The sequence below is a fragment of the Macrosteles quadrilineatus genome, unplaced genomic scaffold (assembly GCF_028750875.1).
Source record: "Macrosteles quadrilineatus isolate MER2022 unplaced genomic scaffold, UCM_ALF_1.0 Scaffold_1__1_contigs__length_201487025, whole genome shotgun sequence".
NCBI lineage: Eukaryota > Metazoa > Arthropoda > Insecta > Hemiptera > Cicadellidae > Macrosteles > Macrosteles quadrilineatus.
The window spans coordinates 43608654-43636594 of NW_026542594.1; the positions used below are offsets into that span (position 1 = coordinate 43608654).

At 35.5% G+C, this 27941-nt stretch overlaps 1 protein-coding gene across 1 annotated transcript; it reads left to right on the plus strand.

Moving 5' to 3' along the window:
- Positions 1-1262: 1262 nt before the first annotated feature.
- On the plus strand, positions 1263-27941 carry LOC128982724 (transcription elongation factor SPT4-A). The gene is made up of 3 exons (XM_054401666.1): positions 1263-1515; positions 25204-25310; positions 27643-27941. The coding sequence occupies exons 1-3, from the start codon at positions 1447-1449 to the stop codon at positions 27815-27817; spliced, it is 351 nt and encodes a 116-aa protein (XP_054257641.1). The 5' UTR covers positions 1263-1446; the 3' UTR covers positions 27818-27941.

The following is a 27941-nucleotide window of genomic DNA, read 5'->3' on the forward strand; positions in this document are numbered from 1 at the left end:
ATTTTTGCTATATATTATTTGTAATAATATATTTTTTAAATGTTTAAATAAGTGTTTCTTAAACATCATTGTATTTATACATTTTCAATACGATGAAAGATGAAAGACTGCTTTGACCTATATTTTATATTTTCCTTCAACAAATAAAATTTACAATCACTTAATTATTAATTTATTACTAGTATAAGCAAAGATAAGTCATTATAGCAAAAAAAGTTATAGAAAAGCATTGATTAAATGAAAGGATGGTAAAATGTTTAATGACTGATAATCATAAAACACAGTTTATAATGAAAGGCACTGACTTTATTAGGATTTAGATTCGTTACTGATGTTTTGTAAGACAGTTTTGTCTTACAAATGTCGCATTTGGCCGTGAAATCATCTAATACCAAAAAGTAATTCCACACCTCACCGGTTTTTCTTTTAAGACTCATTGTATCTATATAATTAATACGCTACATGAAACTTTGTCGGTTGAACTCCTCCGCCATTTCTTAACCGAATTTATCCATTGGCGTCTCATTGAAAAGAGCGTGTCGCGTAGATTTGCAAACTGACCTTACATTTTTGAAAAAGTCCCTTGGGCTCTGCCCCAGTGGCTGTTAAAGTTCCCATGTTATCCTTATGAAGAACATAATTGTTTACATTTTGATCAGCTGTATAATTTAATTGCTGTTATTTATTTTTCAATTCAAAGTCTTTTAAACTCATCGGAAATTATGATGACTTTTATTTGTTTTTAAATAACTAATTTACTTCTTTGCAATTGCTCGATTTCGAGCAACGTGTTTACTAGTAATAATTAATCTGATTCTCAATAACGCAGAAACTGAAACTAATGTAAACAAAACAAAGCGAACAGCGATAGGGTGCAAAGCCCGCTCAAAGTACAGTAGTTCGCTCAAAATCCGAAGGATACAGACAGAGAGCAGCACTTACAAGGACGGCGGATACAGCCCAGTCACAGCGCTCCTACAGTCGATATTTTGAACTAAAAGCCTGTGACTGCGACTGCGGCTGGGGCTGGGGAACAGAGACTGTGACTCGCTCAGTCACAGCGCTGCTCGCGCTTCTACAGACGATATTTTGAACTAAAAAGCTGCGACTGCGACTGCAAATGGTGAACAGAGACTGTGACTCCGGTAGCTGCTACTTTTGATATCGTGTCACAGACTGTGACTGCGACTTAAAAATATCGGTGACAAAATCACAGTATGTGATTTATCGCTCATCCCTACGCTGTCCCCGTCCCGTTAGTAGACAGACGAAAAAAAGGGCGGTGACGGTCTGACGGCAAGGGCTCCTGTGTTTATTTTATTGGCAGTTTTACATCCATGAATGTTGTTGGTCTTACCAGATTTCATTTGGTTTAGCAATAGTCCATTATATTTCTACAGATAGCAAGCTATTGTATTTATCAACGTTGAATTCTTCAACTTAAAAATGTCGATGGATATGATACCAAAAGACCTGAGAACTGCTAGAGCATGTTTATTTTGCTCCTTGATAAAGGTAGGCCTAAGTTAGGTCCATCCCTAACTTGTGTGTTAAAACATTGTAGGCCTTTAAACTAATTTAATTATCCTAGTTCTAAGCTCGTTAAAATCTTTGGTAAATATGCATATTAAGGGGCTCATGGGAACCTGTAGTACCTAATTTATAATCATTAGGTTAGAAACTAGATTTTTACCAGAAAACTATGGGCTGCACTTTACTTGACGTCCTACACTCATTCGATTGTTTTTTTCGATTCGATATTTTCATTCGATTGTTTCATTCGATATATCGTTTGGTTAGTTAGGTTAGGTTAACCTTACCTAACTAACCAAACGATATATTGAATGAAGCAATCGATTAATCGATATACCGATCGATATTTTCATTCGAATGAGTGTAGAACGTCGAGTAAAGTGCAGCCAAACTATGGTGTAAATTTTTTTTGCTGTGACAATAATTACACACCAATCATTTTGAATCATTTAATTTTTTTAATGTTGTAGGCCTATTAGAAACTTTGATCTGCACTTAAATATTTATACTCTAAAATTTAAGTTCCCTTAAGTTAATAGCCCAAGTAACGTTTAACTTATTGATTGATTAGATATACCTATATAATTTTAACCCTCCAAGTGTCCATAGTTTAGGCCTTAATGTCCACCTATTTTTGGCGCATTTGCAAGGTTTTATTAAAACGGATCTGAGAAGCTTAAAACAATGTTAATTCTAATGTTCTATATACCATTTTGTTTGGAAAATCATGGGCTTCAATATCATACATAAAACATAAGGAATATTTGTTTCAAAAAATTTTTTTAGGTAAAAAAAGAATTATTTTGGAAAAATTGAAAAAAAAAATAAGTTCGCGCTCAATGAAATTGTACAAATTATAGGCCTACCGTATAAATATTTGAAAATAGCCACTTTGTTCTAAATTTAATGAGGATTACAAATATATAATCATATAGTGAGGTAAGTTATCAAATAAATAAGTTATGAGAGAAAAACGGATTTCAGTACCGTACATAGCGTTTAGCTAAGAATGCATAGCCTAACCATAGCTAGGAATCTGGCTGATAATTTACATCAATATCACTACCTACTTCTTCAGGATCATCAACCAGCCCTTCAAAATCACTTAAATCTTCTTATAATGCACCACGTATAGCCTATCACTACTTTTGATTTTTAACACTAAAACAATGATAAACGTAATAAAACACATCAGTCATCGGTCCGAGGATAACCAAGCTGTTTACGAATACGCACGTCAGCTGTCTGCTACTATTACGATCGGCTCGGAGAACATACAGCGCTGAGACAGGCCTCTGGAGAAAGCTTAGAATATAATGGAAAGAACGATACCTAACTCAATCCAGTTCAATCCGATTCAGTCAGTCATAGAGCCTTCGCCGTAAACGATGTTCGTGCGTCGAAAAATCGACGCGTAACACTACACAAAGTGTGTAGCGCGTCGATTTTTCGACGATGGACCCTCGGAGGGTTAAAGTAAATATAAGCCTAGGCCTAAGTTACATTAACAACCCACAATTCAACAGGTAAAAATGTCAAGTACCCTACCTAAGTTGACCAAAGGCCTATGGAAACATTTTAGGTAGGACTATTACAAATTGACACTCTTCTAACCTAACATTACAGTCCTATGCTATTAGCAAATTCGTAATGCCGATGGATTCCAGGTAGGTTCACTCACACACACGCAGGCTCAGGGGATTAGCTGACCGTCCGTATTTCCACCCCGTTAAATATCCTATTGTACTTAACAATAGGAATTAGGCCTACTTAATATTTTTATTTGTAATTCTATTTTGACTTCCTTATCATTTTTGAGCTCTTTAGGCCTATATTATAAAAATAAAAATGATACCAAACAAAATATAATTAGTAGGTCTAAACTGTATAAGGTAAACAGCCCAAACTCCGAACGGTTAGAGGAGGTTAGGTCATTCTATTGTATTTTTATCCTATTTGGTTATATCCAGGCTTGATTAATTGTTTTACAAGGATTTATTATGAACTAATATTAAATTTTATGTCACAAACAACAAGTATCTCCTTTCAAATATTGTAAAATAACGTAATACAAGTGCCGAACGTTTCAACCATGAATAGCCCAATACCGAACGGCGTACGTCCCAAATCTGAACGCTGGTTTCCCAAATCCGAACGAGTCTGGTCTCCACTCTAAACACTGGATTCTTTAAATGGATTCTTTAGTGAGTCGGTGGCTCAGTCGGTAGCGTCGCGGACTTCGGGCCCAAGGCAGCGATGTCGTGGGTTCGGATCCTGGTCACTGCCGATAACATTTTATCAGTACAGTTCACCTTTGTACTGTACCGGCTCACTCCTTGCTTTGCTGTAAACGATCCACGCACGGGCGCTTAGTCTATGTGGACGGGCAAATGCAAGGTTAAAAGAGGCCGCCAACCTCTTTATTTAAAAAAAAAAAAAAAAAAAAAAAAAAAAAAAAATTGAACCACTTTGAATTTAAGTTTTAAATGCCGTTGGTATAAAAAGTAAGATAGCTGATGACGACATGAGCAGTAAGCGACGAAATAACTCGCAGTAGTATCAAACTACTAACTACTACGGCCACGGCACGGCCACCAAGATTATGTGTTTTGCCCAGTCGATTTAACAAAATATACTATAACAACCGACGCACAGTCCAAGGGAAAAAGCAAAGTATTAAACTCATTTTAGTGGAATGCAAGTTACTGGTTTGAGTGACAGTTTTTATTGGAAAATTAAATACAGCAAACTTGAATTAAAAATACACTTATTTACAAATTAAATTATACACAATGTGCAAAAATGTCTACTGACGAGAACGAAACTTAAGAACATTTAACTTTTTCTTTGAATGCAAAGAAATCACGTCCCTCCACAGCGGTTGAAATTTAAAATTATTTCCAAATTAAAATCAACAAACTTAAAATAAAAATACACTTATATACAAATTATACACTATGTAAAAAAATGTCTCAGTAGAAAAACATATGTCATAACTTTTTCTTTGAATGAAAAGAAACCACGTCTTTCCACAGTGGGTGCACTTAAAATTTGGACAATGTCTGTCAAAGGCACATCATTGTCGAAGTCGTCTTCATCAGGCCATACAAATTTGTTTCCTCTTCTACGAAGAAATTTGATTCCGGCTTTGTCGTTTTTAATTGATTTTATTTGGCCAGGAAAATATTGTTGTTTCCCTTCCACATCATAAGGGACGACGACCCAGCTGTTGACCATAAGATTTTCAAGGTCCTTGGGGGCTACAATGGGAATTTCTTCATCCTGGGAGTCACTGTCACTGTCATCGGGTGCTGTTGTCGGTCGTTTATTGTTATTTCCTTCTTGTTTTATTGTTCTCTTTACTTCACGTATCATTTGCCGCCGTTCCTTTTCTTCTTCCTTTTCTCTCTTCTTAGCTTCTCTTGCCTCCATGTACTGTCTGTAGCTTTCTCCCGTAATCGCAGCTGGTGTTGGGTCTCTTTTCTTGATTTTTTTCTTGATGGATGTCGGGGAGGGATATTGCAGGCACCTTTTAAAAGGTGATGGCATACTATTGGATGTGCAGCATTTTGATGGAGTGGTGTATGTTCCTGGTAGGGGCATTCCTTAAATCAAAAAGAAAAAACATAACACTTCAAATAAGCATCTTAATGTAAAAAAACAAAATACTATGAGTTGATAATAGAAAGATATGAATGTTTAACTTAATCACCTCGTTGCGTTGGTCTAAAGTATGTCTAATGAATAAATCCTCTAAGTTACCTGCAGAGCTCGTAGTTTCTGTTTGGCTGCATGATGGCTGGTTGTTCTCAGATGGGAGTTCACGTAGCAATTCAGGATCAGGCTGCTCAGGAACATTGTTTTCAGGCATGCTCTCCAATATATCCGTGACAGACACCTGCAACAATAGGCATGTTAACCATAATAACTTGGATAATAAAAAATATTTCACTATAATGAACACAGGTGGTTGATATGAATTTCTAACAGTGGTATTTAAGGGTTGCTGTTAAGATGCGACCACCAACCATTGCCTTGCATGTTGGTGATGAAGTGCTGCCCCGACAACGTGCCACCACGACAACCCCCAAATCGGATAAATGTGTGGTGTCAGGCTGTTGTGATGGTACGTTGTTGGGGTGGTACCTTTATTTGCTCCCCGTTTTCAACCGTGTAGGATATCTTAACTTTACTTAATTTGTTTTAAGTTGCAGCACAAATGTTAAAATGAGTCTTGCATTTTTTACTTATATTTACTGTGTAATGTAACTTAATCAAATTATTAAACGGGACCTACCTCGATAGATATGCCTTGGTCTGCGTTGGTAAATCCTAGGCTGTCAATGATGTTCTGCAGACCCTGTTCGTCCACGGAAGAGTTGCCGTCTGCAATTATCCGGCCCTCGATGATTCCGTCTTCATCCAGGTCGATTGGAAAGTCCAGCACGTCGTCCACAATTTCTTCTTCAGCAGGTGTTAGGGCTGGTGGCCGTTTAGGGTCCGGAGTTGAAGTTGTAGAAGGGTCAAATGGACGTTCGTTTTCTTTCTCCGACGCTGAAATTTCACTTTTTTTTAGGGTGGTAAGCTCATTTTTGATGGAATTCCATACTTGAAATAATGACTGGTCTTCAACTTCAATTTCTCCGCGGGCAAACTTCTGAACTTTCTCAAGCCCCATCTTAACCTCGTAATAGCTCAGATGAGCTCGGATTTCTTCGGCCTTTCTTTTAAGATTATTTGTCTTTGCAGGTGTAGTAGTTTTTTTGAGGATGAGGTTGTAGTGAACTTTTTCCGGGTCAAGGGTATCCAGACCAGTGGCCTTAAACCCATTCACTACAACCTTCGCATCCAAACTGTCCAAGACTGTTTTCAGAAGAGGTGAAAACTCTTCTCGCTTCATCCTCCTTCCATCATGTTTGAACTGCCAGTCATTAACACAGGTCTTCCACTGTGTTTTTAGTGGCCGAAACACGGTTACATCAAGGGGCTGTAGGAGGTGCGTGGAATTTGGATAAAGGGCTATTACCTCTATGTCATTCTGCGAACAGTATGTTGAGAGATGGAAGCTCATGTGTGAGGTGTGCCCATCGATGAACAATACAATTGGAAAAGCTATGTTTTTCGATTGAAGCCAAGGATGGAAAATGTTCGCAATGTACTCATAGAATGTTTCTCGAGTCATCCACCCATTTTCCGATTTGCCTAGTCCCCAATCGGCAGGGAAAGTTCTGACAATGGCAGGGGGCACTCTTTCGTATTTAAAAACTACCATTGGTGGGGCCATCTCTCCTGCGGCATTGTCATTTACCAGCACTGTCAAACACTCCTTCTCATCGTTGCCAGTTTGCTGGTAAACCGCCTTTTCACCTTTTCTGGCGAGGACTGTCCTTTAGGGCATAGAAAAAACGCCGTTTCGTCGGCGTTGAAAATTAGTCCTTTAGACTCTAGGTAGCTTTTGACCTCGCCGAACCATGCCCGGATGTCTCCCTCTGTGACATTGGCACGAGATGATGTTGATGCCTGAGAGACTCTTTTTGCGATCTCGGGATGGCGGCCAAGGAATAAGTTGAACCACTTGTCACCAGGGACATTGTTTTTGAACGGCGTTGGTCTGTTCAGGTCTTTGATGAGCCGGGCAACACTTTCAACGAGCTGGTCTTTCGTGACTGGAAATCCAGCTTTGCCACGTCCAATGCCCACTGTACAATGTGGCTTTCTTCTTCATCAGATGAAACAGCTGGACGGCCGATCGGGGCGTTCTCCTTATATTTTCCTTTCAGCTTGTCATGCAAAGTAGTCTTTGGGACTTCATACGCTCTCGCTGCCGCGGGTATGGAGTACCCCTCATTCTTGACGGCATCCAAAGCCTTTTCAACGTCTTCTTGCGTGTATCTTTGTTTGGATATCGGTCGGCTTGGAGGAGGCATCTTCCTGCGAACCACAAAATTTGTATAGATACAAGTAGCCTACACATAAAAAACATTAAATAATACTTTACTTTAAATAAATTGTTTAATGAGGTACTGCTACTGAGCATATTAATAAACAAAACCTAAAATAATGCACAAATAATGTTGTCTAACTTAACTGGAACTTAGGCGATGTCAACATTGTTATATTGGAATTCATTCTTTAAAAACAGTCAATTGTAAGCAAATGTTGGACAATTACAAAGTTTTTTTGTTTCCTTGAAATATGTTGCAAGCTTTAGAATAAATTATTTTCACTAAAATACAATATTTGGTTAAAATTACAACTTATTTCAATCATTAAGTGAGCCGTTCGGAATTGGGAATTACCAGACGCCTAAGTCCCGAACGATCGTTCAGATTTGGGCAAACCAAGCTTTTGGCTTGCCTAATTCCGAACGGCTTATAATTAATAATAAAATCAATACTTCTATAATTTATTGGCACTTAAAAATAGCTTTAATGCATACTGAATAGTTTAAAACAAAGAAATATGTAAATGGTTTAGTTTAAGTAATGAAAAAACCTTATCTCACTTACCTTATGTCTTAGACGAAATCGAAGCGTCACTCCCGCCAAACTTCGAAACTCTAACGGTCAACTAATCCACAGCCTTCTGAATCTACGCTTCAAATGTTTCAAAACGGAGTGAAGTTGATTTTTATAGATCGAAAAACGCTGAATACGGTGACAATCGGAGTTTAAACCGTAGTGGACTGAAATTCTTAATATTTCGTTTTGAATAAATTTCGTTCGGATTTGGGCAGTCGTTCGGCGTTTGGGCAGTTTACCTTATTTACTATTTATGTATTGATAATAAACAGTTTGTTACAACACTTTAAGTCGGCCGATTAACATGGGACGAACCACAGCCACCTCTAATATAAGGCCGCGACGTTCGAACTGGCAACGCCGCACTCACCCGCCGCCTGCGTCCGGCACTCGTACTAGGCTATAAACATCAATGAGAGTATTGCTGCTCTGTATCAATGAATGAAAGTATTTAAATTACACAGTTTAGTGGATTTAAGGGTATGGTAAAATAGAGAAATTAGAATTTAGGTTTTTTTATTTAGTGAAAAATTGCAACATACCACAATATGTCTAAAACTAAAATACAGTAGAACCTCTTTAATCCAAACTAATTGGGACCGGAGGTAGTTTGGATTATTGAATAGTTCGTATTACAGAACATATTGTTGTTTTTACATAACAATAGACAAAACATGGCTAAATTGGCTCTTAATTGTTACAGGAAAAGTGAACAAATGCTTTATAAAGTAAAATGCAGTGTTTATTTAATACAGTAGTAAACACAGTTAATAAACAGTACTCTACATTACAATAGAAACAATTACTGTGTGTACGTATACAATAAAGAACTACTGTACTATGTATGGAGTACAGTTCAATGAGGCGTTCGGATTAGTGGACGTTCGGATTACGGGGGTTCGGATTAAAGAGGTTCTACTGTACAAACATAATGTTTTTGGTTGCATTTAACGTATTTTAAGTACGATAAATTTGGAAATAGATGGACTTTACATATTTCCTTTGTTTATTTGATAATCTATATTATCATAATCTTTAATAGCCATAAAATTTGCTATTAATATTATAAGAAACAACCTATACAACAATTATCATAATTATGTTTAAACAAACTTTTAAAATTTCATGTTATATTATTCTTTGATCAACAGCGGACTACAATGTGTAGTAAGATTTCATTTTTTTTAAATTTATACATAAGAATCTCATGGTGTCTGTATGTATGTTATTCAACATAGTAAAAACTCTTAGTCAGACTGAGCTTAAATTTTACAAAATATAACTACTATACCAAGAATGGTAATACAGTAGGACTAACTTATTGCCACTTCAATATTTGTAGAGGATTTGAGATTGTACTAACTTCTAACAATTTGTTCAAATAAAATTAATTTTCAATTTTCAATGGGAATATTATGTTTAAGTCTACCTGAGGAAACCATTAGTTAGCGACAACAAAATTTGAAGTTTTCACTTTTAAGGCATACTGACACTATAAATAATTTATTTTATTTGAATAGTTACTAAGCAAAACGTTTTTCATTTTGTAAACGATTTCAGAAGCTAGGCCTCTCTATATGGCTTTCCACAATATTAATAGAATTGTTTTATCACATCAACATTCAGACTGGAGTCGGAGACTATGATGCTTTGATTGTTAGATGGTGTAGTAAATATTTTTTACTAGTAGGCCTACTTAATAGAAACACCGGTTTATTTCTTCGAAGTGCAAGTTATTTCAGTTATTTTAATCACTTAACAACAGCTTTTATCAATAAGATAGACTAATAAATAAGGAAATGAAATACGGCATTCTCATACCTAAAACTCGCTTCTCGCGTCTATATTTACATGAATCATTGTCTTATTCTTAATTTTTTTTACAAATCTAAGTTCATATTCGTGAAAATGTTTCACACAAAAACGAGAATTAATTGTTTTAAGATGTCTTATTTTACCGAAGAATAGCAGGAAACCATTGTTGCTTAAGCGGCGGATCGCTTAGAATCTTAGAACACTGTACGTATTATTAATTTTTAATTGAGCTTTCGTAATTATTTTTGCATCCAGGCACGTCACATCTATCTGGCATGCTGTAGTAACAAGTTCAATGTCATTACTAATGATTAAGGGTAGTAGAAACGTGATTATGTACGTAGAGTACGCGACTTCTCCATTCACTGTAATGGTAAGACGACCACGCACCAAGACACGGATGCAACGTTGCCACTTTTCGCTCGCTGCGGCCTTGTATTAGAGGTGGCTGTGGACGAACACATGTAGGGGCCTAACTTTTTGTATCATGATAACTAACAATAGGCCAACAGTATCAATTGTTTTCGCAAATAATTATCATCTATTACATTTCCGCTTTTAAGTGGAGTATTCGGTGAGGCTTGAAGACTAATGAGATTTAAAGGCAGGCCACCCCAGCTTTTCATCGGCCGAGCAACTTACCCTGTCCCTTGCGCCCGTGAGTGTGGGGGTGCGTGTGTGCAACGGGACTTGACCTGGCCTTCATCGGTAATTCCGAATTTGCTAATAATACTAGGCTGCACTTCAGTTTCTGTCCTAAATTTACTCACACATGCTGCTTGCACGATTTTTATTTCAGGATTAGTTTTGCCAACAGTGTCATTTAGATACTTCTGATTGACTATAGGCCTAATGAAGGTTTACTAATAAAAAAAAAAATTCTGTTCATATAAATAATTAGAGTTTTGTCTGTTCATTGCTCAAAATTATAAATTTTTAGGTTATTTTTATGTTTTATACACTATAGAAGCCGAAACTAGTCTTATCTCAATTTCTGTCTGTCTATTACGGCCTAAGAGCCATTTTACGCGGCCTTCTCCTGAAAAACGAGAGTACCTATCAAGATCCAAATCATTTTAATGTATTCACTGGATTGGCGAGAGAGTGTCTTAAGCAATAAAATATTACCTCACTACTTTGTAAATAAAATTACGGTCATGGAAAAACCCAATTTTCTGCGATTTTTGTAAAGTTTTCTCCCAATGTTAATCACATAATCATCTATGACATAAACCATTTTCGATCACATTCTGAAAGCTAATCCAAACCAAGTGAGATTGAAAACGTTTTTCCTTACATGACGGATTTAATTAATCGCAAGTAAATGAAAATAGAGATTCTTTGTGTATAAAATTTTTCTTGAGTTTTGATAACTGGGAAAAAAGACCTTGAATCAGTGTTGTATATGGCTGGGAAACTTAAACATTTTTTAAATAAGCGTTACCAATGGCTTACAAAAAAGGGTTCAACTCATTGACGACACTTCAATGGCGGTTATGTAAAGTGTAAAATGACAACTGCAGCAGGTGATTGTAACCAGAGGTTTGCGGATTGTGCTCAACTCGCTTTTCCAATGTGTCTTCTCACTGCTATGTGCTTCAATCGCTGGACCATACAGCCAATAGGCCAATTGCCCATTTCTTGGGTTCGTAGGCCTGGACGATTAGGCTATTCATAACCAAATTTTGATGACGATCCTTGATACCGGCACTTTTACCTAGAAGACATGGCCTACCTAGGCCTACTTACGAAATAAATTTAAAACGTTAAAAAACCCAACATTGGGTGATTTTTTCACATATCTTTCTAATGTTTACTAGACATACCAAAACATGGTTTATAGAATACGTCTTCTATTAAATAACAAAAAGTTGTTGGGATAAGGTTGTTTTTTTCAAACTGTCGCCGATATGTTTACATTAAAAGTTGTTTACAAATAATGCAATTCATGGTAAATAACTTTGAATCCTAAACCAAGAGAGATCAAGAACCTTGGGCTTGATTTACGCATTTAGTTGGTCTGATGTACTATAGTTCTTAACTGTAAACCTTGGTTTTTGGTACTGGCTCTTTTCCTTAGAACCGGTGGTAGCGGCGAGAATCATTTTTATGTACCAACACATCACTGTTTACAAATTAGTTATCGTTGGTGTGTTGCACCTTATTTATTACAGTCGTATTAAATTTAATTGATGACTTACTGTACTGTATAAGTTTTGCTTTTTCTGTCTGGATTCCGAAATGTTAGTTTGTGCTAAGAAAATGATAACGCAGTTGAGTAAAACATTTTTTGAGCAAACCATCATGAATTGTTTTCACTTAACGATGCTTATGTACGGTATCAATAGTTTGTGGCCTGTGTGTTGTAAATTACAAAACTAAATCGTATTTAGTACTTCATATCATATAGTAAGCCATCAGTTTGTGTCATTTTCGGACTAAGCAAATATAAATTGGTATGGTAAAGTTTGGTGGCACTAAAGTATAATGTGCTTTCCTTTGGTTAAAGCGTAGCAAATCTCCTAATTAAATTCTGTATTTTTGTGTGTATGGCTGTTGGTAGTGCATAGCCTATTTCTCTGTCCAAAGCTGCATATCTGAAAATATCAGCATGGAAAGAACCACCCCAGACTTCAATACCATAAGTCATGACTGAGAAAAAATAACCATATAGTAGACTGCAGCTAACATTTCCCAGTTAAGGTGGCTCTAAAGGTCCGCGGCCATAGAGGAGTACAACGTACTGTGTCCAACAAAGTTCCACATAGTTTCAATTTTCACTAGTGGCCGCGCTAGGCGAACCACCCTCTAAACCGGTTTTACGCATTGCTGCCAACAGAAAGGGAATCAATCAATGGTTTCGTAGGGAAGAGAATGAATTCTCGTTGCCACCACCAGTGATAGACTGATGTCTTGGCCCTGGCAGTCGCACCACTACCTCACTGCTTCTTTCCCTTTGATAATCTCACTTTTTGATTTACTGTATCTCCAAACTCAAACAGGTTATTTAGACCATTTTAAATTAATACAAATGTATAAACACTATTATATTTGGTATTTAATTGTATTAATGCATGGTGTTGTATAAGGGATGAAAAAAATAGTGAAGTATTAAACACATATTTATTTATATAAACCGGTTATAAATCATTGTTTGGTTTAAATACATTTTATTAAAAAAAGGCAAATTTTAAAATTAAAACAAAATGTTACAGTTCTCCTAACGAAAAATGTTATATTAAATATGATAATAGCATGTTATAGTGGGTAACAATTGGGCCTGCCGATTTACTGATTATTATAAAAAATATTAAATAACTCGTACGAATGAAAACATAATTTAATTTTGGATTATTTGATTTAACTTATAGCTATATAAATATACAAGTTATCACGCGTGTATACAATAAAAGACAAATATCTTTATTGTTGGATTTAATTTATGGCTATATAAATATACAAGTTACCACGTGTGTATACAATAAAAGACAAATATATTTACAAACAAGGATGAATTTTGGATTGTTGGATTTAATTTATGGCTATATAAATATACAAGTTACCACGTGTGTATACAATAAAAGACAAATATATTTACAAACAAGGATGAATTTTGGATTGTTGGATTTAATTTATGGCTATATAAATATACAAGTTACCACGTGTGTATACAATAAAAGACAAATATATTTACAAACAAGGATGAATTTTGGATTATTGGATTTAACTTATAGCTATATAAATACCACAAGTTATCACGCGTGTATACAATAAAAGACAAATATATTTACTAACAAGGATAAATTTTGGATTATTGGTTTTAACTTATAGCTATATAAATATACAAGTTATCACGCGTGAATACAATAAAAGACAAATATATTTACAAACAAGGATAAATTTTGGATTAGGCCTATTGGATTTAACTTATAGCTATATAAATATACAAGTTATCACGCGTGAATACAATAAAAGACAAATATATTTACAAACAAGGATAAATTTTGGATTAGGCCTATTGGATTTAACTTATAGCTATATAAATATACAAGTTATCACGCGTGAATACAATAAAAGACAAATATATTTACAAATAAGGATGAATTACTGATTAGCTAGCATCTACTCTTTCTTTAATGAATATATATAAAATATGTAAACAACAAGCAGACCTACCAATTTTACGAATCTTAAAAGTCGATAGGGCCATCACTAGAACGTAGCAGTAGAGCAAAAGGAAACCATTAAATATGTAAAAATAAATAGAGTTAAGATTAAAAATCAAGGCTATAAATTAACAAAAAAAAACGGAAAAAACACTAATAAAAACGTTGTAGATGAACAATAATTATAATAATAATATAATTTTACCTTCTAACGTTCCAAAATGGTGTAGTCATACGACGCGTTTCGTCAACACAGTGACATCATCAGGTGATCCGCTATCGCTTCGTCTTGAACATTAACACAAAACAGTCATAACACATATCACGAACACATAATTACTACATTTAAGGACCGATCGGTATTGTCGTCGCTGTGGCCACAACTCGCGTACGCACATGATTAATTCTGGGCGACGACTGCAGGATGGAGGTTTGTCTGTGGTGTACTTTGCACCATGACGTCATTGCTCTTCTCCAGGTGTATTACGGTGTCGAACAATGCATTTCTTTGAGTGTTAATTTTGTCATTCAGTACGTTGTCTGGTTCACATTGTACTGCTCTATAAATTTCGTTACACTCAAGTGTGGACATTAAATTACTTTTCTTGCACTTGTGTAATATTTGCAAATTGTCTGAGATAGAACTGTAATTATGTCCACGTTGTATAAGATGTTCAGCATAGTTCGATTTTTGATTGACTGTTTTCTTGGGGAGGTGTTCTTTAAAACGGGTTTTGAATGAACTCCCTGTTTGGCCTATATAGTATTTTGGACAGTCATTGCAGTTTAATTTATATATCCCACTGCTGTCGAATTTGTCACCAATACTTCCTTTTCTGGGGTTAATGAGATTTTCTAGTTTATTGGATTATTAGAGCAATGACGTCATGGTGCAAAGTACACCACAGACAAACCTCCATCCTGCAGTTGTCGCCCAGAATTAATCATGTGCGTACGCGAGTTGTGGCCACAGCGACGACAATACCGATCGGTCCTTAAATGTAGTAATTATGTGATCGTGATATGTGTTATGACTGTTTTGTGTTAATGTTCAAGACGAAGCGATAGCGGATCACCTGATGATGTCACTGTGTTGACGAAACGCGTCGTATGACTACACCATTTTGGAACGTTAGAAGGTAAAATTATTATTATTAATAAAAGACGTTCCAGTAGTAGGAATGAATTCTAATTGAATCAAGCAAAATTATCCTACAACTACAAAAATATTAAGACGAAACTCATGTGCACGATCGAAAACATAAAGTTTAATAAAACATGTGTTAGTAACAACATCATACCAAGCTACATTAAGGTCAACATAAACTCCAAATCCAATGCAGCCTTGGCTGCAAAAGCAAAAGCCGAGAAAACCTGGCTTGAGGAGGAAATCAAATCACTATACGCCAAAAAAGACAAATTAAACATTAGCCTGTACCAAACACATTTACAACTTGCTGAAATACTAGGACCTAATTCATTCTTAGAATATAAGGATAAATTAGAAGAGAGCTTATCTGAAAAAATTCAAAACAAAAAGTCTGTACAAACCAAGAAATTAGACAAGCTTTTTGAAACTAATAAACCAGCTAACATGGTTTGTGAACATAATTTCTTTCCCAAAGTTCTTAATGAAAGAACAATCAATTTTGACAAAAATGAAATGAACCTATTGAATAAAGGGCTAAAACATTGCATTCCACAAAATCAAACTAGTAAAACCCTAGTCAATGAAATAATTAACACTGAGACGGCCATTCAAAGCATCCCAAGTGCAGATCAGAACACTATTAGAACCCTAATTAATGACAAGATCGTCCGAACGCTCCCTAACACCCAGAGTTACGTTAAAAAACCTAATCCAGATGCAAGGCGAGATAAAGAGGCGCTAAAATCAATCAGAGAAAAATTAACTGAAAATAAGGCCATCATTACCAAAGCTGATAAGGGTAATACATCAGTAATCCTGTACAATCAAGATTATGATAACAAAGTTCTAGAGTTCATTGAGTCCAATAACATTCTGGAGCAAAAGAAAGATCCTACCTTACAGTTTCTCAAAGAAGTTAATGACTGTCTAAATCAAACAAAGGAGCTATTAAATGATGGTGAAAAAAGAAATTTCAAAACAATAAAACCCTACGCACCAAACTTACGTGGCCTACCTAAAGTACACAAAGATAATATACCCATACGTCCTTTAGTTAATTATACTTCAGCTCCAGCATACAGAACTGCCAAGAAACTCGACAAAATTATCAGGAACAACATCAATCTCAATCCTAGTCACAGCATAAAAAACAGTTTAGAACTTGTGGAAAAGATAAGAGACATACCAATCGCTCCAGGTCAAACTTTCTTATCTCTAGATGTAGACAATATGTATACAAACATCCCTGTAGACGAATCCATAGACATTTTAAGAGTTAGACTAACAGAAAACAACAGCCTAAGCGTTACTAAAATTAACGAGCTGTGCAACCTAGCGAAAATAGTAACTAAACAATACTACTTTAAATTCAATGACAAATACTACATCCAGCAAGACGGACTAGCGATGGGGTCACCATTGTCAAGTGTGCTAGCCGAAATATATTTAAATGATTTTGAGAATAAACACATTATGAGCCAGAATAACAAATACAGGAAATGTATAGTATACTACCATCAGTACGTTGATGATGCCATATGTTTGTTTAAAGGAAATCAGAGACAAATCAACCTTTTCACCAAACATCTCAACGCCGCTCACCCAAAAATAAAGTTCAAAAACGAAATTGAATCTGACAACAAAATAAATTATTTGGACTTGACAATACATACAAACGAAAACAAGCATCAGTTCAGCATTTTTCATAAGCCAACCCAGTCCAGCCAAACAATACACGCAACTTCCAACCATCCAGTTTCCCATAAAATGGCAGCCTTTAACTCATTCATACATAGACTAAACCAGATACCTATGACCAACAGAAACTACAACAAGGAACTAAATTTAATAAAATATATCGCACAAGATAATGGCTATGATAGTAACATAATTGACAGGATAATTAAGAAAAAGAAAAAATCCCATGCCCCGAACACTCCCAAGGAGAAGAAGAAATTCGTCACACTAACATACAACAATCGGCTGAACTACAAAACCAACAATATATTTAAAAAACATGGTTATACAGTTACTTACAGAAATTCCAATAAACTAGAAAATCTCATTAACTCCAGAAAAGGAAGTATTGGTGACAAATTCGACAGCAGTGGGATATACAAATTAAACTGCAATGACTGTCCAAAATACTATATAGGCCAAACAGGGAGATCATTCAAAACCCGTTTTAAAGAACACCTCCCCAAGAAAACAGTCAATCAAAAATCGAACTATGCTGAACATCTTATACAACGTGGACATAATTACAGTTCTATCTCAGACAATTTGCAAATATTACACAAGTGCAAGAAAAGTAATTTAATGTCCACACTTGAGTGTTACGAAATTTATAGAGCAGTACAATGTGAACCAGACAACGTACTGAATGACAAAATTAACACTCAAAGAAATGCATTGTTCGACACCGTAATACACCTGGAGAAGAGCAATGATGTCATGGTGCAAAGTACACCACAGACAAACCTCCATCCTGCAGTCGTCGCCCAGAATTAATCATGTGCGTACGCGAGTTGTGGCCACAGCGACGACAATGCCGATCGGTCCTTAAATGTAGTAATTATGTGTTCGTGATATGTGTTATGACTGTTTTGTGTTAATGATCAAGACGAAGCGATAGCGGATCACCTGATGATGTCACTGTGTTGACGAAACGCGTCGTATGACTACACCATTTTGGAACGTTAGAAGGTAAAATTATATTATTATTAATAAAAGACGTTCCAGTAGAAGAATGAATTCTAATAATTATAACACGACTTATACCAAAACGTTGTCGGAAACAATGAATTTTTAACTAAGAAAAGGTAACTGACTGGTCAAGTTTTGATACAACGCTCAAAATACACAACATAAAGAAAATCAAAGAAGCAACTAAACCTCATTGCTAGAACATACAATTAAAGCATAAAATATATACAAAAAAGTAATATTTCCAACCGGGCTATAATAAAATTTAAAGTCACTAAATAAAAACCATGTTGTATATAGCAAATAATTAAACAATTACAATTATTGGAACATGGAAGAACACTTACATAAAACACATTAAATATTTAACAAACGCTCAAAATATGTAACATAAAGAAAATCAAAGAATCAACTAAACCTCATCGCTAGAGCATACAATTAAAGCATAAAATATATACAAAAAAGTAATATTTCCAACCGGGCTAAAATATAAATTTAAAGTCACAAAATAAAAACTATGTTGTATATAGCAAGTATTTAAACAATTAAAATTATTGAAACACGGGAAAACACTTACATACAGCACATTAAATATTAACAAAAAGCCCCTGAAAGCGTCTGCAAATCATTTTAAACTAAATCGTATCAGTTCTGTTAGATTTCTTCCTCTGTTCTTTGTCTTGTTCCATGGCCTCAATTATGTAAGGAGGATTACGGATGAGCATCGATCGGGTCTGCCTAGGATCGACAAGCTCAGGCAGCAAGCAGTCCATGTAGAAATTCTTGAGTTTTTCTTCCATGTTGTTGCTCCAAAACTCGTCGTCTCTCTCAATTACTGTAAGCGCACGACTTGTTTGCGCGTGGCCCCTCCTCCGCCTCCTTAGCCAGGAGGGACCCCCACCACAGCTGGGCGCTTGGCGATCTGCTACTAGTCGCCCTAAAAATGTTGTCTATACTACTTCTACTCCCAGCGGATGCGTAACACCAACACACGGCACCTGTTGGTCTTATATTTCCATCGCTTCTCTGTGAATGGTTTGTCCTTTTTTACGGGTGGTTGCCATGATATTAATCTATGTTAGCCTAGCCTGACACTTGTTTAACCCATGGCTTAACAATCACTCAATAATTACTCAACCGCACTACTCATCTAAACTAAACAGAACAGTCCAATAAACTGACAGCCGATAGAACACGATAGAATACAATACTCTTCCGGTCATAAAATAGTGTCATAAAATACTTTACGTACGACATTAAGAGACCGACTTTCGTTTTATCAACTTAGGGATATAAAATAAATAACTGCAAGCCATTAACCGTTTCAAAGGGTGTTCGGAAAACCCGTCCTATATTTTAAGGTGTCATTTATTGTACATAATATGAAAATAAGCAAAAGTTTCCATAATGATATGTACTAAGCCTTATGGTTTTCTGTTTATAGGTAGGCTATATCTGTATGTGTTTTTACATAAAAATACTATACTACTACTTAAGATATCGCCTTATACTACTATACCTTATACTACTTAAGATACTACTATACTATTACTTAAGATATCGCCTATAAACTCTAACTATAAAAGTTAATAATTTACACCTAAAAAGTCAAACTTTACAATTAAATTGGAATATAAGCCTAATATGATTTTACCGTTTGGTGTAGGCCTACATTTAAATAAGTAAAAAATTATAGTTATATCAAAATAAAATACTCTACTACAGTACCAAAACAATAATATAGAACCCTTAGTAATTACATTGTATGGTACTTGAATTAAATTCAAATTTAAGTTCTAAAAAAATGTACGCAAAAAAGGAAAACGACGCCAACACAGCGCTGGTCGAATGTTTTTAGAAAGCGTAGTCCTACCAATGCTACGGAAACTTTGGCTGCGTGGTGGGAGATTGGTACCGCTCTCCCCCCGCGCACCCGGCTCGCAAACAAGTCGTACGCTTACAGTACTTCTATCCTAATTCCTTGAGGTGTCCACATGATGAAATGACAATATTGCCGTCGTGTGACATGGAGTTGTCCTTGGACTTGATAGAAGTAATTGTGGCTTGTGTTTATTCCTTCCACTTTAGTTTTATTTTTGTTTGTATGCCAAAACATAAATTTTCTCAACATAATTCCTTCCTCCGGGGTTAGATTACTGCAGGATGCTGGACATTTTATTTCGACTATCCCGTTATCTCCAATAAGACCGTCGGGTGTTGCTCCGAGGTACGGCGTGACTCTATCAACAAACAACCCATACTTGTCAACCCTAAGCCCAGTCTTTTCCTCGAATTCGGTACAGCTTTTCCCTCATTTTCTTTTCCATACAACATTGATGGAGTCTGGAGATCTCTGTACAAGAGACTTTTAACTAAGCCCTCGCAGCTGGTAGTTGTCCGTCTCTTGCAAACAGTACCAAAATTGGACGCTGTTAGAAGTTTTCTTCGTTCTTCTTTCCATAATCCACTCCCAGCCTGCAACAGTCTAATTTCATTTTTGCTAAAATATTCCCATAAATAAGAAATATTTATTCCCTATTTAAATAACATTAGATTTAACGAGTGCTTAGGTTTGCTGCTACGGGGAAGGTAAAAAGTGTTTTTGACTATACGTCAATAGTATAGGATGAAATAAATAAATTTGCCAAATTGTATCAATATATATCCATAAACAAGTAAACTACAACAATTTTAATTTTCTCCATAAGAATAACTTAAAAATTTTAGATTACACTATTTTTGAATTTTCTCCGTGACCGTTAGGCATAAAACAGCGCTTCAATATACTAAATTATTTCTTTTTTTAAGCTATACAAAACGGTTTAAAAAGAAATTGCAAAAATGGGGAAATCCCATTTTTACCCAATAAAACCCCCCATAAACCCCCGTTCCCATGGTCCGATTATGCTGGATCGCGAACTCGTTCAAATAATCGTAAACTTACAAGTTTGTACCAAATTTCATCAAAATCGGATCATTTTTGCTCGAGTTATCGCGCTCAACACATTTAAACGGATGGTGTTTTTGGCCTCTAGGGACCTCAAAATGAAAAATTAAATTGGTCCCGGGTCCAGGTCTTACCATGAGTACTACGGTAAAACGTAAAAATCATACTGTTTTAAATAGCAATAGCATACTCTAATACATATTTGTAGGTCCACTTTTTTACGACATAAGAAAAAGAGCTAAAAGATGACAAACACCACCTCGTCATATAGTATTTGTAATAGATTTGTAAAAATATTTTACAATACTTTGTATTGATGGTTTTTTTTCATAATTTAATTATATCTATTTTGGAAAATGTTTAGCTTTGGTACTATTTTTAACAGACTTTCCCACTACCAACAAAAGGTGGAGGTTCTCAATTTGTTTGTGGCGATGTTTTTTATTTTCTATGTATGTTCACCAATTTCTCTTTGATTCTTTTACCGATCAGTGTGGTTCCACCACCAAAATAACCAGGAGAGTTTCTATTTGGTACCTTATATATTATGTTTAAGTATAATATTTGTTTCTGTGGAAAATTCTGAAAACCTTAAATATTCAACATTTATTTTGTTTACATTTGTGCAGAGAAGGCAATAAATAATAATAACATTCCTACAGCTGTTAGTTGAAACCATTTAAATGAAGCTACAGACAATTCTTCATGAAACATTTGCTTCATATTGATCAATAAACTATTTCTTGCCATGGAGCCTAAATGAATTACATTGAGAAAAATGCATTTTGTTTTGGTTACTATAAAAAATGTATTTTAACGTTTGACCTGATTTGTGTATACAGTAATTCTGTTTTTATTAGTATTGAATATTCTGACTTACAAAAACATATATGTTTCAGTGAATAGCTGTATGATATTGACAAATAAAGGTGTATTGTGAAAACCAAAGAATTCGTAAAACAGGTCTAAATATAAATTAAATGCAATTATTCCTTACAGGACCTAAGAAGTGTGACAGTGCATAATCGTCAATTGTCTTAAAAGTGTTACTATTTTAATTACTAAACATGCATTTGCAGATGTGGAATGTTTATTGATATTCTCTACCCAGTTACTATATTATATCAATACTATTATGCCTGCTTCGGAAAGTCCTAGAGGAAGATGATTTGCAATTTCGACTAGGCTATATCTTGATCAAACAAAACCACCTACATGGCTTACACCACTTTTAGCTGAACCAATCTTTCATATACATATTTCATTTGCAGATGTGGAATGTTTATTAATATTCTCTACCCAGTCACTATAACATATCAATACTATTATGCCTGCTTCGGAAAGTCCTAGAGGAAGATGATTTGCAATTTCGACTAGGCTATATCTTGAGCAAACAAAACCCCCTACATGACTTACACCACTTTTAGCTGAACCAATCTTTCATATAATATTTTCCAAAGGTACTATACGTGCTAACGACCAATTTTCCACTTTTGAGAGATTTTTTAGTGCTGGTGGCCGAGGAATAACTTTCATATTGTTCCAAAAGGCTTGAGACGTTACTGTATTTCTTTTTATAATGTAGAAGTACACCGATTGCAGGAAACGATGATGTCTGACATTTCAATGTATCTAGAAAAGACAGTTAGTTTTTCATCAGGCCTAATGTAATGGACAACTCTTTCTTTCTTAAGGAATATCTAAAAATGTTTATTTTCATACCCATTGATTATGTAACCTGAACAGGTGACTCAAGCAGTTTTAAAATAATGATTGTTCTGTGGATCTTTTGATTGTTTCAAACAGTTTTGCTTATCAAAAAACCTCTAGTAATTAATACATAAAAAATTATACAGTCACTAAAAATCATGAAATAATTTATTTTCGTAAAAAAATACAACCGACTTCAAACGCTCTAAAAAGAATGAAATAATTTCAATAAAGTAAACTTTTGTATTAGGCAAGCTCACGTATTTCAAGTCGGCGCAACTCAAACTGCAAATATGATTCAAATTAAATATTGTGTGTGTATTTTGAAAATCAATAAATTGTAGCTGGATAACATAAATATATAAAAAACATACTGAACTGTTTTGTTTATATAATAAAGGAAATATTTTCTTGTATTTTATGTTTACTTCAGAATAAATGCATTATGAAAATAACACACACAAAAAATGTTCTATATGAATAGGAAAATAATTTAGTTTGATATTATGATATGGAAAAGAAGCTAGTTTAGTATTAAAACGTTACTTTTCCAAGTTAGAAACATTTAAATGCGTTATAATCTTTTTAAAGATACTCGTTAATACCACTATAATGCCAATCTCTGATTACGGTAATAAAATAACACTTAACGCATAACTATGAAAAAGACATGCAGATTAACACCTTTAGTCACCCAACACAATAATATAGATAGTCACCTGCAATATAGACACCCTCTTTCAATTTTGTATCAAAAATCATCATAGAGCCGCGCCGACTTAAAATACGTGAGCTTGCCTAATACAAAAGTTTACTTTATTGAAATTATTTCATTCTTTTTAGAGCGTTTGAAGTCGGTTGTATTTTTTTACAAAAATAAATTATAAAATCCCGTTTGATATTCCCCTTATGCCTTTTCTGTTATCAAACGGAATTTTGAAATAAATAGTTCAGCAAGTTTGGTTAGTTTAGAACAGTTTCATTTCTTAATCCTACATGTTATAACATAAACCGTTTTACAACCGTTATAACATGAACATGAACTGTTTTTTGTCTAAACAAAAACAGTTACCAATTTGTAATTTATGTGTTTGAAGATATTAAAACAGAAGGAATATAGTTTGTAAAGAAAAAGAAATTTCTATATATCGAGAGGAAAAAATCATCGATAATAATGAATGTTGCCTTTAACAGAGAAGTACTCTTGTGCTAGCATGCTTTGTTTCAAAACATGTTTTTGTTATTTTTTTTTCTCTTGTAAATTTCATAGGCCTAGGGCCTATTCTATTTTTTTATCATTTAAATTGTAAGCAATTTTGCTAATGTACCTACTTGCATAAGGGTCTTCCAGCAAAAAAAAATATTAATAATAATTAAGATGCTTGATGGAGGCCTTGTAAGTTAGGTTAAACCTAATTTAATTTTTTTAAAAGGGAATAAATCTGACTGGGATGTTTTATTGATGTTATAAGTAAACAAATATTTTAGTTAACTTATAGAATCATTTTGCATTTTTTACCAATTAGGGTAAAATTATGGTAATAAGTGAAATTCTCGTTTAACTGATTTAACTTCATTGCTGATGTTTGGGTTAATGGACGTAGAACTAATCTTAGGCCTAACATAAGTACCATTAGACGTACTACTAGTATTGTTAAAGAAATTCTCGTTTAACTGATTTAACTTCATTGCTGATGTTTGGGTTAATGGACATAGAACTAATCTTAGGCCTAACATAAGTACCATTAGACATACTACTAGTATTGTTAAACCTTACTAACTCCTAATGAAGCTTTAAGGCCTCAGGGTACAATACGAGCGGCGGCACAGAAAACGTACTACTATAACCCAGAATGCCAACCGCATGGTAAAGAGTATTAAGCGTTTTGAGAGAGCTTTGCCTGTCAATCCGTAGGCAGCGCCACCAGCGTTGCTATGCTGAGTGCATGGCAACGCTGGTGGCGCTGCCTACGGATTCACAGGCAAAGCTCTCTCAAAACGCTTAATACTTTTTACCATGCGGTTGGCATTCTGGGTTATAGTAGTACGTTTTCTGTGTCTGCGGTGGTGGCTACGATACAAGCGGCACATTTATAACGCTCATGAGATTTCCCCAGTTTTATGAGTCAGTTTAGTCGGAAATGGTAAACTAGGCTTACCTGCAAGATGTATTGCAACTATTGTTGCTATCTGACAATTTTTTGCCTTTAAAGAAAAACTTAGCTTTTAGAAACCCTTAAACCCTAACTTGGTCCCATAATTTTCTGGGGACTGAAGTGTTTGAAAACTTCCGTGCTGGACATTCAACAAACATTCCCTGGACTGCACCTCTCGTATCGCATGTTTGCTGCTGTTTCCCTGTCATTTTAGGCCGAACTGAAGCATGACTCACGTGAGCGGCGTTTTTGTGAAAATCGGTTTTTACTTGGAACCATGAGCAGCGCTGAGCAGTGCCGCTTACCGCCGCTCGCCGCTAGACGTATTGTGGCCACCCTCAACAAATTTACTCGCAAATAAATGAGACCCGATGTCAGAGCGGGCCCGCTCGCCGCTCGTATCGTACTCGGGGCCTAAGACTAACTTATAGGTTAGGCTATCGTTCTTAGAGATGTTCCATTCAAAGTTCAATTACTGCCATGTTTTAATTGTTTTCAGACTTTTGATCAATTTGAATTTGATGGGTGTGATAACTGTGATTCATTTTTGAGAATGAAGAATAATCGAGATAATGTATATGACTGTACAAGTTCAAATTTTGACGGGTAAGTAGGTTAGAACAGTTATTATATTCTTCCTTTTTCTAACACTGTTTTCTATAACTCCAGCTAAAAATTGGCTAATGAGTGTGAAAGCTGATTTATTTCTCACATCTTTATTTTGGGAGCCTACCAGTTGCTCTTAACAAATCACTTTGTCTTCAGGCTATGTCTTTTTAAATGAAATAGGTAAATTTTAAAATGAAATAGGTAAATATGAATACCCTGGTCGTCTTGTAAAATCATCCTAAATTATTAAATACAAGAATCGCCTCCACCCACAAGAGAGTCGACTGTAATTTGACTTTGGACATGGGAAATGGAGGCAACAAGTAGGCGGCACAAATTGGGATAGCTTGGAGCACTTGCCGTGGTTGAACTACCATGCTGGAGGCTGAGCCAGTATTTCCACCTGAAAATACTATCTCTGTTGAGCACTAGATACACTGTTTGTTAATTCAGTCAGCAGTACAAAGCCCTGTGTAGTGGATTTTTGAAATGAAATTAAATGAATGATCGCACATCTCTCTGTCATTATAGTCTGTGATGGAAGCTGGAGCTCACTATAGCTCTGAGTCAGATTACAATTCCCTACATTAAGGGTTCTGTGGTGATGTGATGTGTCAGGAATGTGGCTATTGAAGTCATCAGAAAACTGGCTTGTTGAAGACTGTAGATAATTCAACACGGACTGTGTATCCACCAGATTGCTGATGGTCCTGCTCAACAGGTGAACTGTAGACAGGGATTAATGGAGGTGAATGTGGCGCACCCCAAGGAGAATTTATCTTGATACCCACTCCAGAGATCTGCAGTATATTCTCCTAGGATCGACATTTGTTGATAGCCAGTTGTAATTTATCAACAAACTCTGTGTGAGTCAGTCCTTTCCACAGTGGTCTTCTGCTTGTCCTTTGATCATTTGTTACAATTACTATTTTTGCATTTGTGTTTTTTTTAATTAACCATTTTAGTTGCAAAATGTAAATATGATCAATGAGATCTCGCATGCAGCCCATTGGAGAGCAAATAAGTCTGCAAAGTTTTTTCCCCTTTAAAAACCTTTTTTAGCTCTTCAAAAGCTTGGTCATAATAAGTCACAGAGGGCTTACTATCATAGGCTGGCTTGGATATGAGACTAAAAACTGTTGCCTCATTCTTATTTACCTGGAAAGCCAAAAAGTCACTAAGGCAGTTGGAGGGCTGAGGTCTGCCAAATTCCTTACGGAAAGCAACAGCCACACCCGCTGTCATGTTCCTGTCATGATGTAGATCTCTTGATATTGTGTGAGCGAAAGCAGTTTCTTGGTCATTTCTACATTTCTCAAGGTACTCCCTCATATCTGCCTCAACCAGAGCAATGTTGTTAGCATGCTATAGCTCTTCAGCCAGAGAAGTTGTCTTGAGTCCCTGTATTTTAAGTTTTGCTTGTTCAGCCCATCAGGTTGTCCAGACTCCCACAATAATATATTACTGTTGACTTTCACATAGACTCCATTATAAGATATCCTAACAGTAATATGTTTATTATTTATGAGATTTTGTTTAAGTAGATTTCTTACTTAACTTATTTTCAGAAAAAAAAACTTTTGTCATTATTATGGCCAGTACATTAGATTTTTGTCGCATGTTCCCGCAACTTGAGTCACTACCATTCTTGATTACATAAGCTAATCCCCACGCCCACTGTCACAACACCCCGTGACTACATCGGCTATCACACAAATGCAGATGTTGGTACGTCAAAAAGATGTTAGGGCAGGCAGACGATCATTTAACTCCTTTTCATTCCCAAGAAGTAACTATGTAAAAATCAAAGTGTGCATGTTTGTCTGTTTTTACATAAAAGGGATACAAAAATGCAGCACATTAATGAGTTTGATTATTTATAAGGTTATGGGAAACGGTATTTAAGTTTAAATTTCATTTATGCTGATCCACCTGTCGCGGAGCAGAGTGACCAGCAGACAACTGCTTCTGATCGTGCCTAGGTCTCCCAGTTGAGTTGTGCCTGTCTTACACAGCCTCTGTGAAACAGCATATAAATACAATATGTGCGTCACCTCAGGGCGATTGTACACAAATAGAAGTCATCCAGGTTATCCCAGTCATGTCCGTGTTAACCCAACCAAAGTTTTTTGGTGTTCTACACTGAAATTATCAGTTAAATTCTTTGTTACTTCTTGTGAAATATAGCTATGTACAGAAATAGAAGTCGCCCAGGTTATCCCAGTCGTGTCCGTGTTAACCCAACCAATGTTTATGGGGATTCTACACTGAAATTATCAGTTAAATTCTTTGTTACTTCTTGTGAAATATAACTATTGTTTTGTTCCAGTATGATTGCCCTTATGAGTCCAGAAGATAGTTGGGTAGCTAAGTGGCAAAGAATCAATAGATTTACTAAAGGGATCTATGCCATTTCAGTCGCTGGTAAACTTCCAAATGGTGTGATTCGTGACCTCAAGAGCAGAGGCATCATCTACAAACCAAGAGACACGAGCCTGAGATAAACTACCTTGAATGCTCTTTATGCACTATACTAAATATCCATTTGGCTTATTTAATTAAAACACATTTCTTGATATAAAATATAGAATTTTTGTAAGCAATACAAATTAATCCTTTTCTTTCTTA

Coding starts and splice junctions, on each gene's coding strand:
- LOC128982724 (XM_054401666.1), top strand. CDS start 1,447: ATGTCGATGGATATGATACCAAAAGACCTGAGAACTGCTAGAGCATGT. Junction 1,516..25,203: donor TATTTTGCTCCTTGATAAAG/GTAGGCCTAAGT, acceptor AATTGTTTTCAG/ACTTTTGATCAATTTGAATT. Junction 25,311..27,642: donor ACAAGTTCAAATTTTGACGG/GTAAGTAGGTTA, acceptor GTTTTGTTCCAG/TATGATTGCCCTTATGAGTC.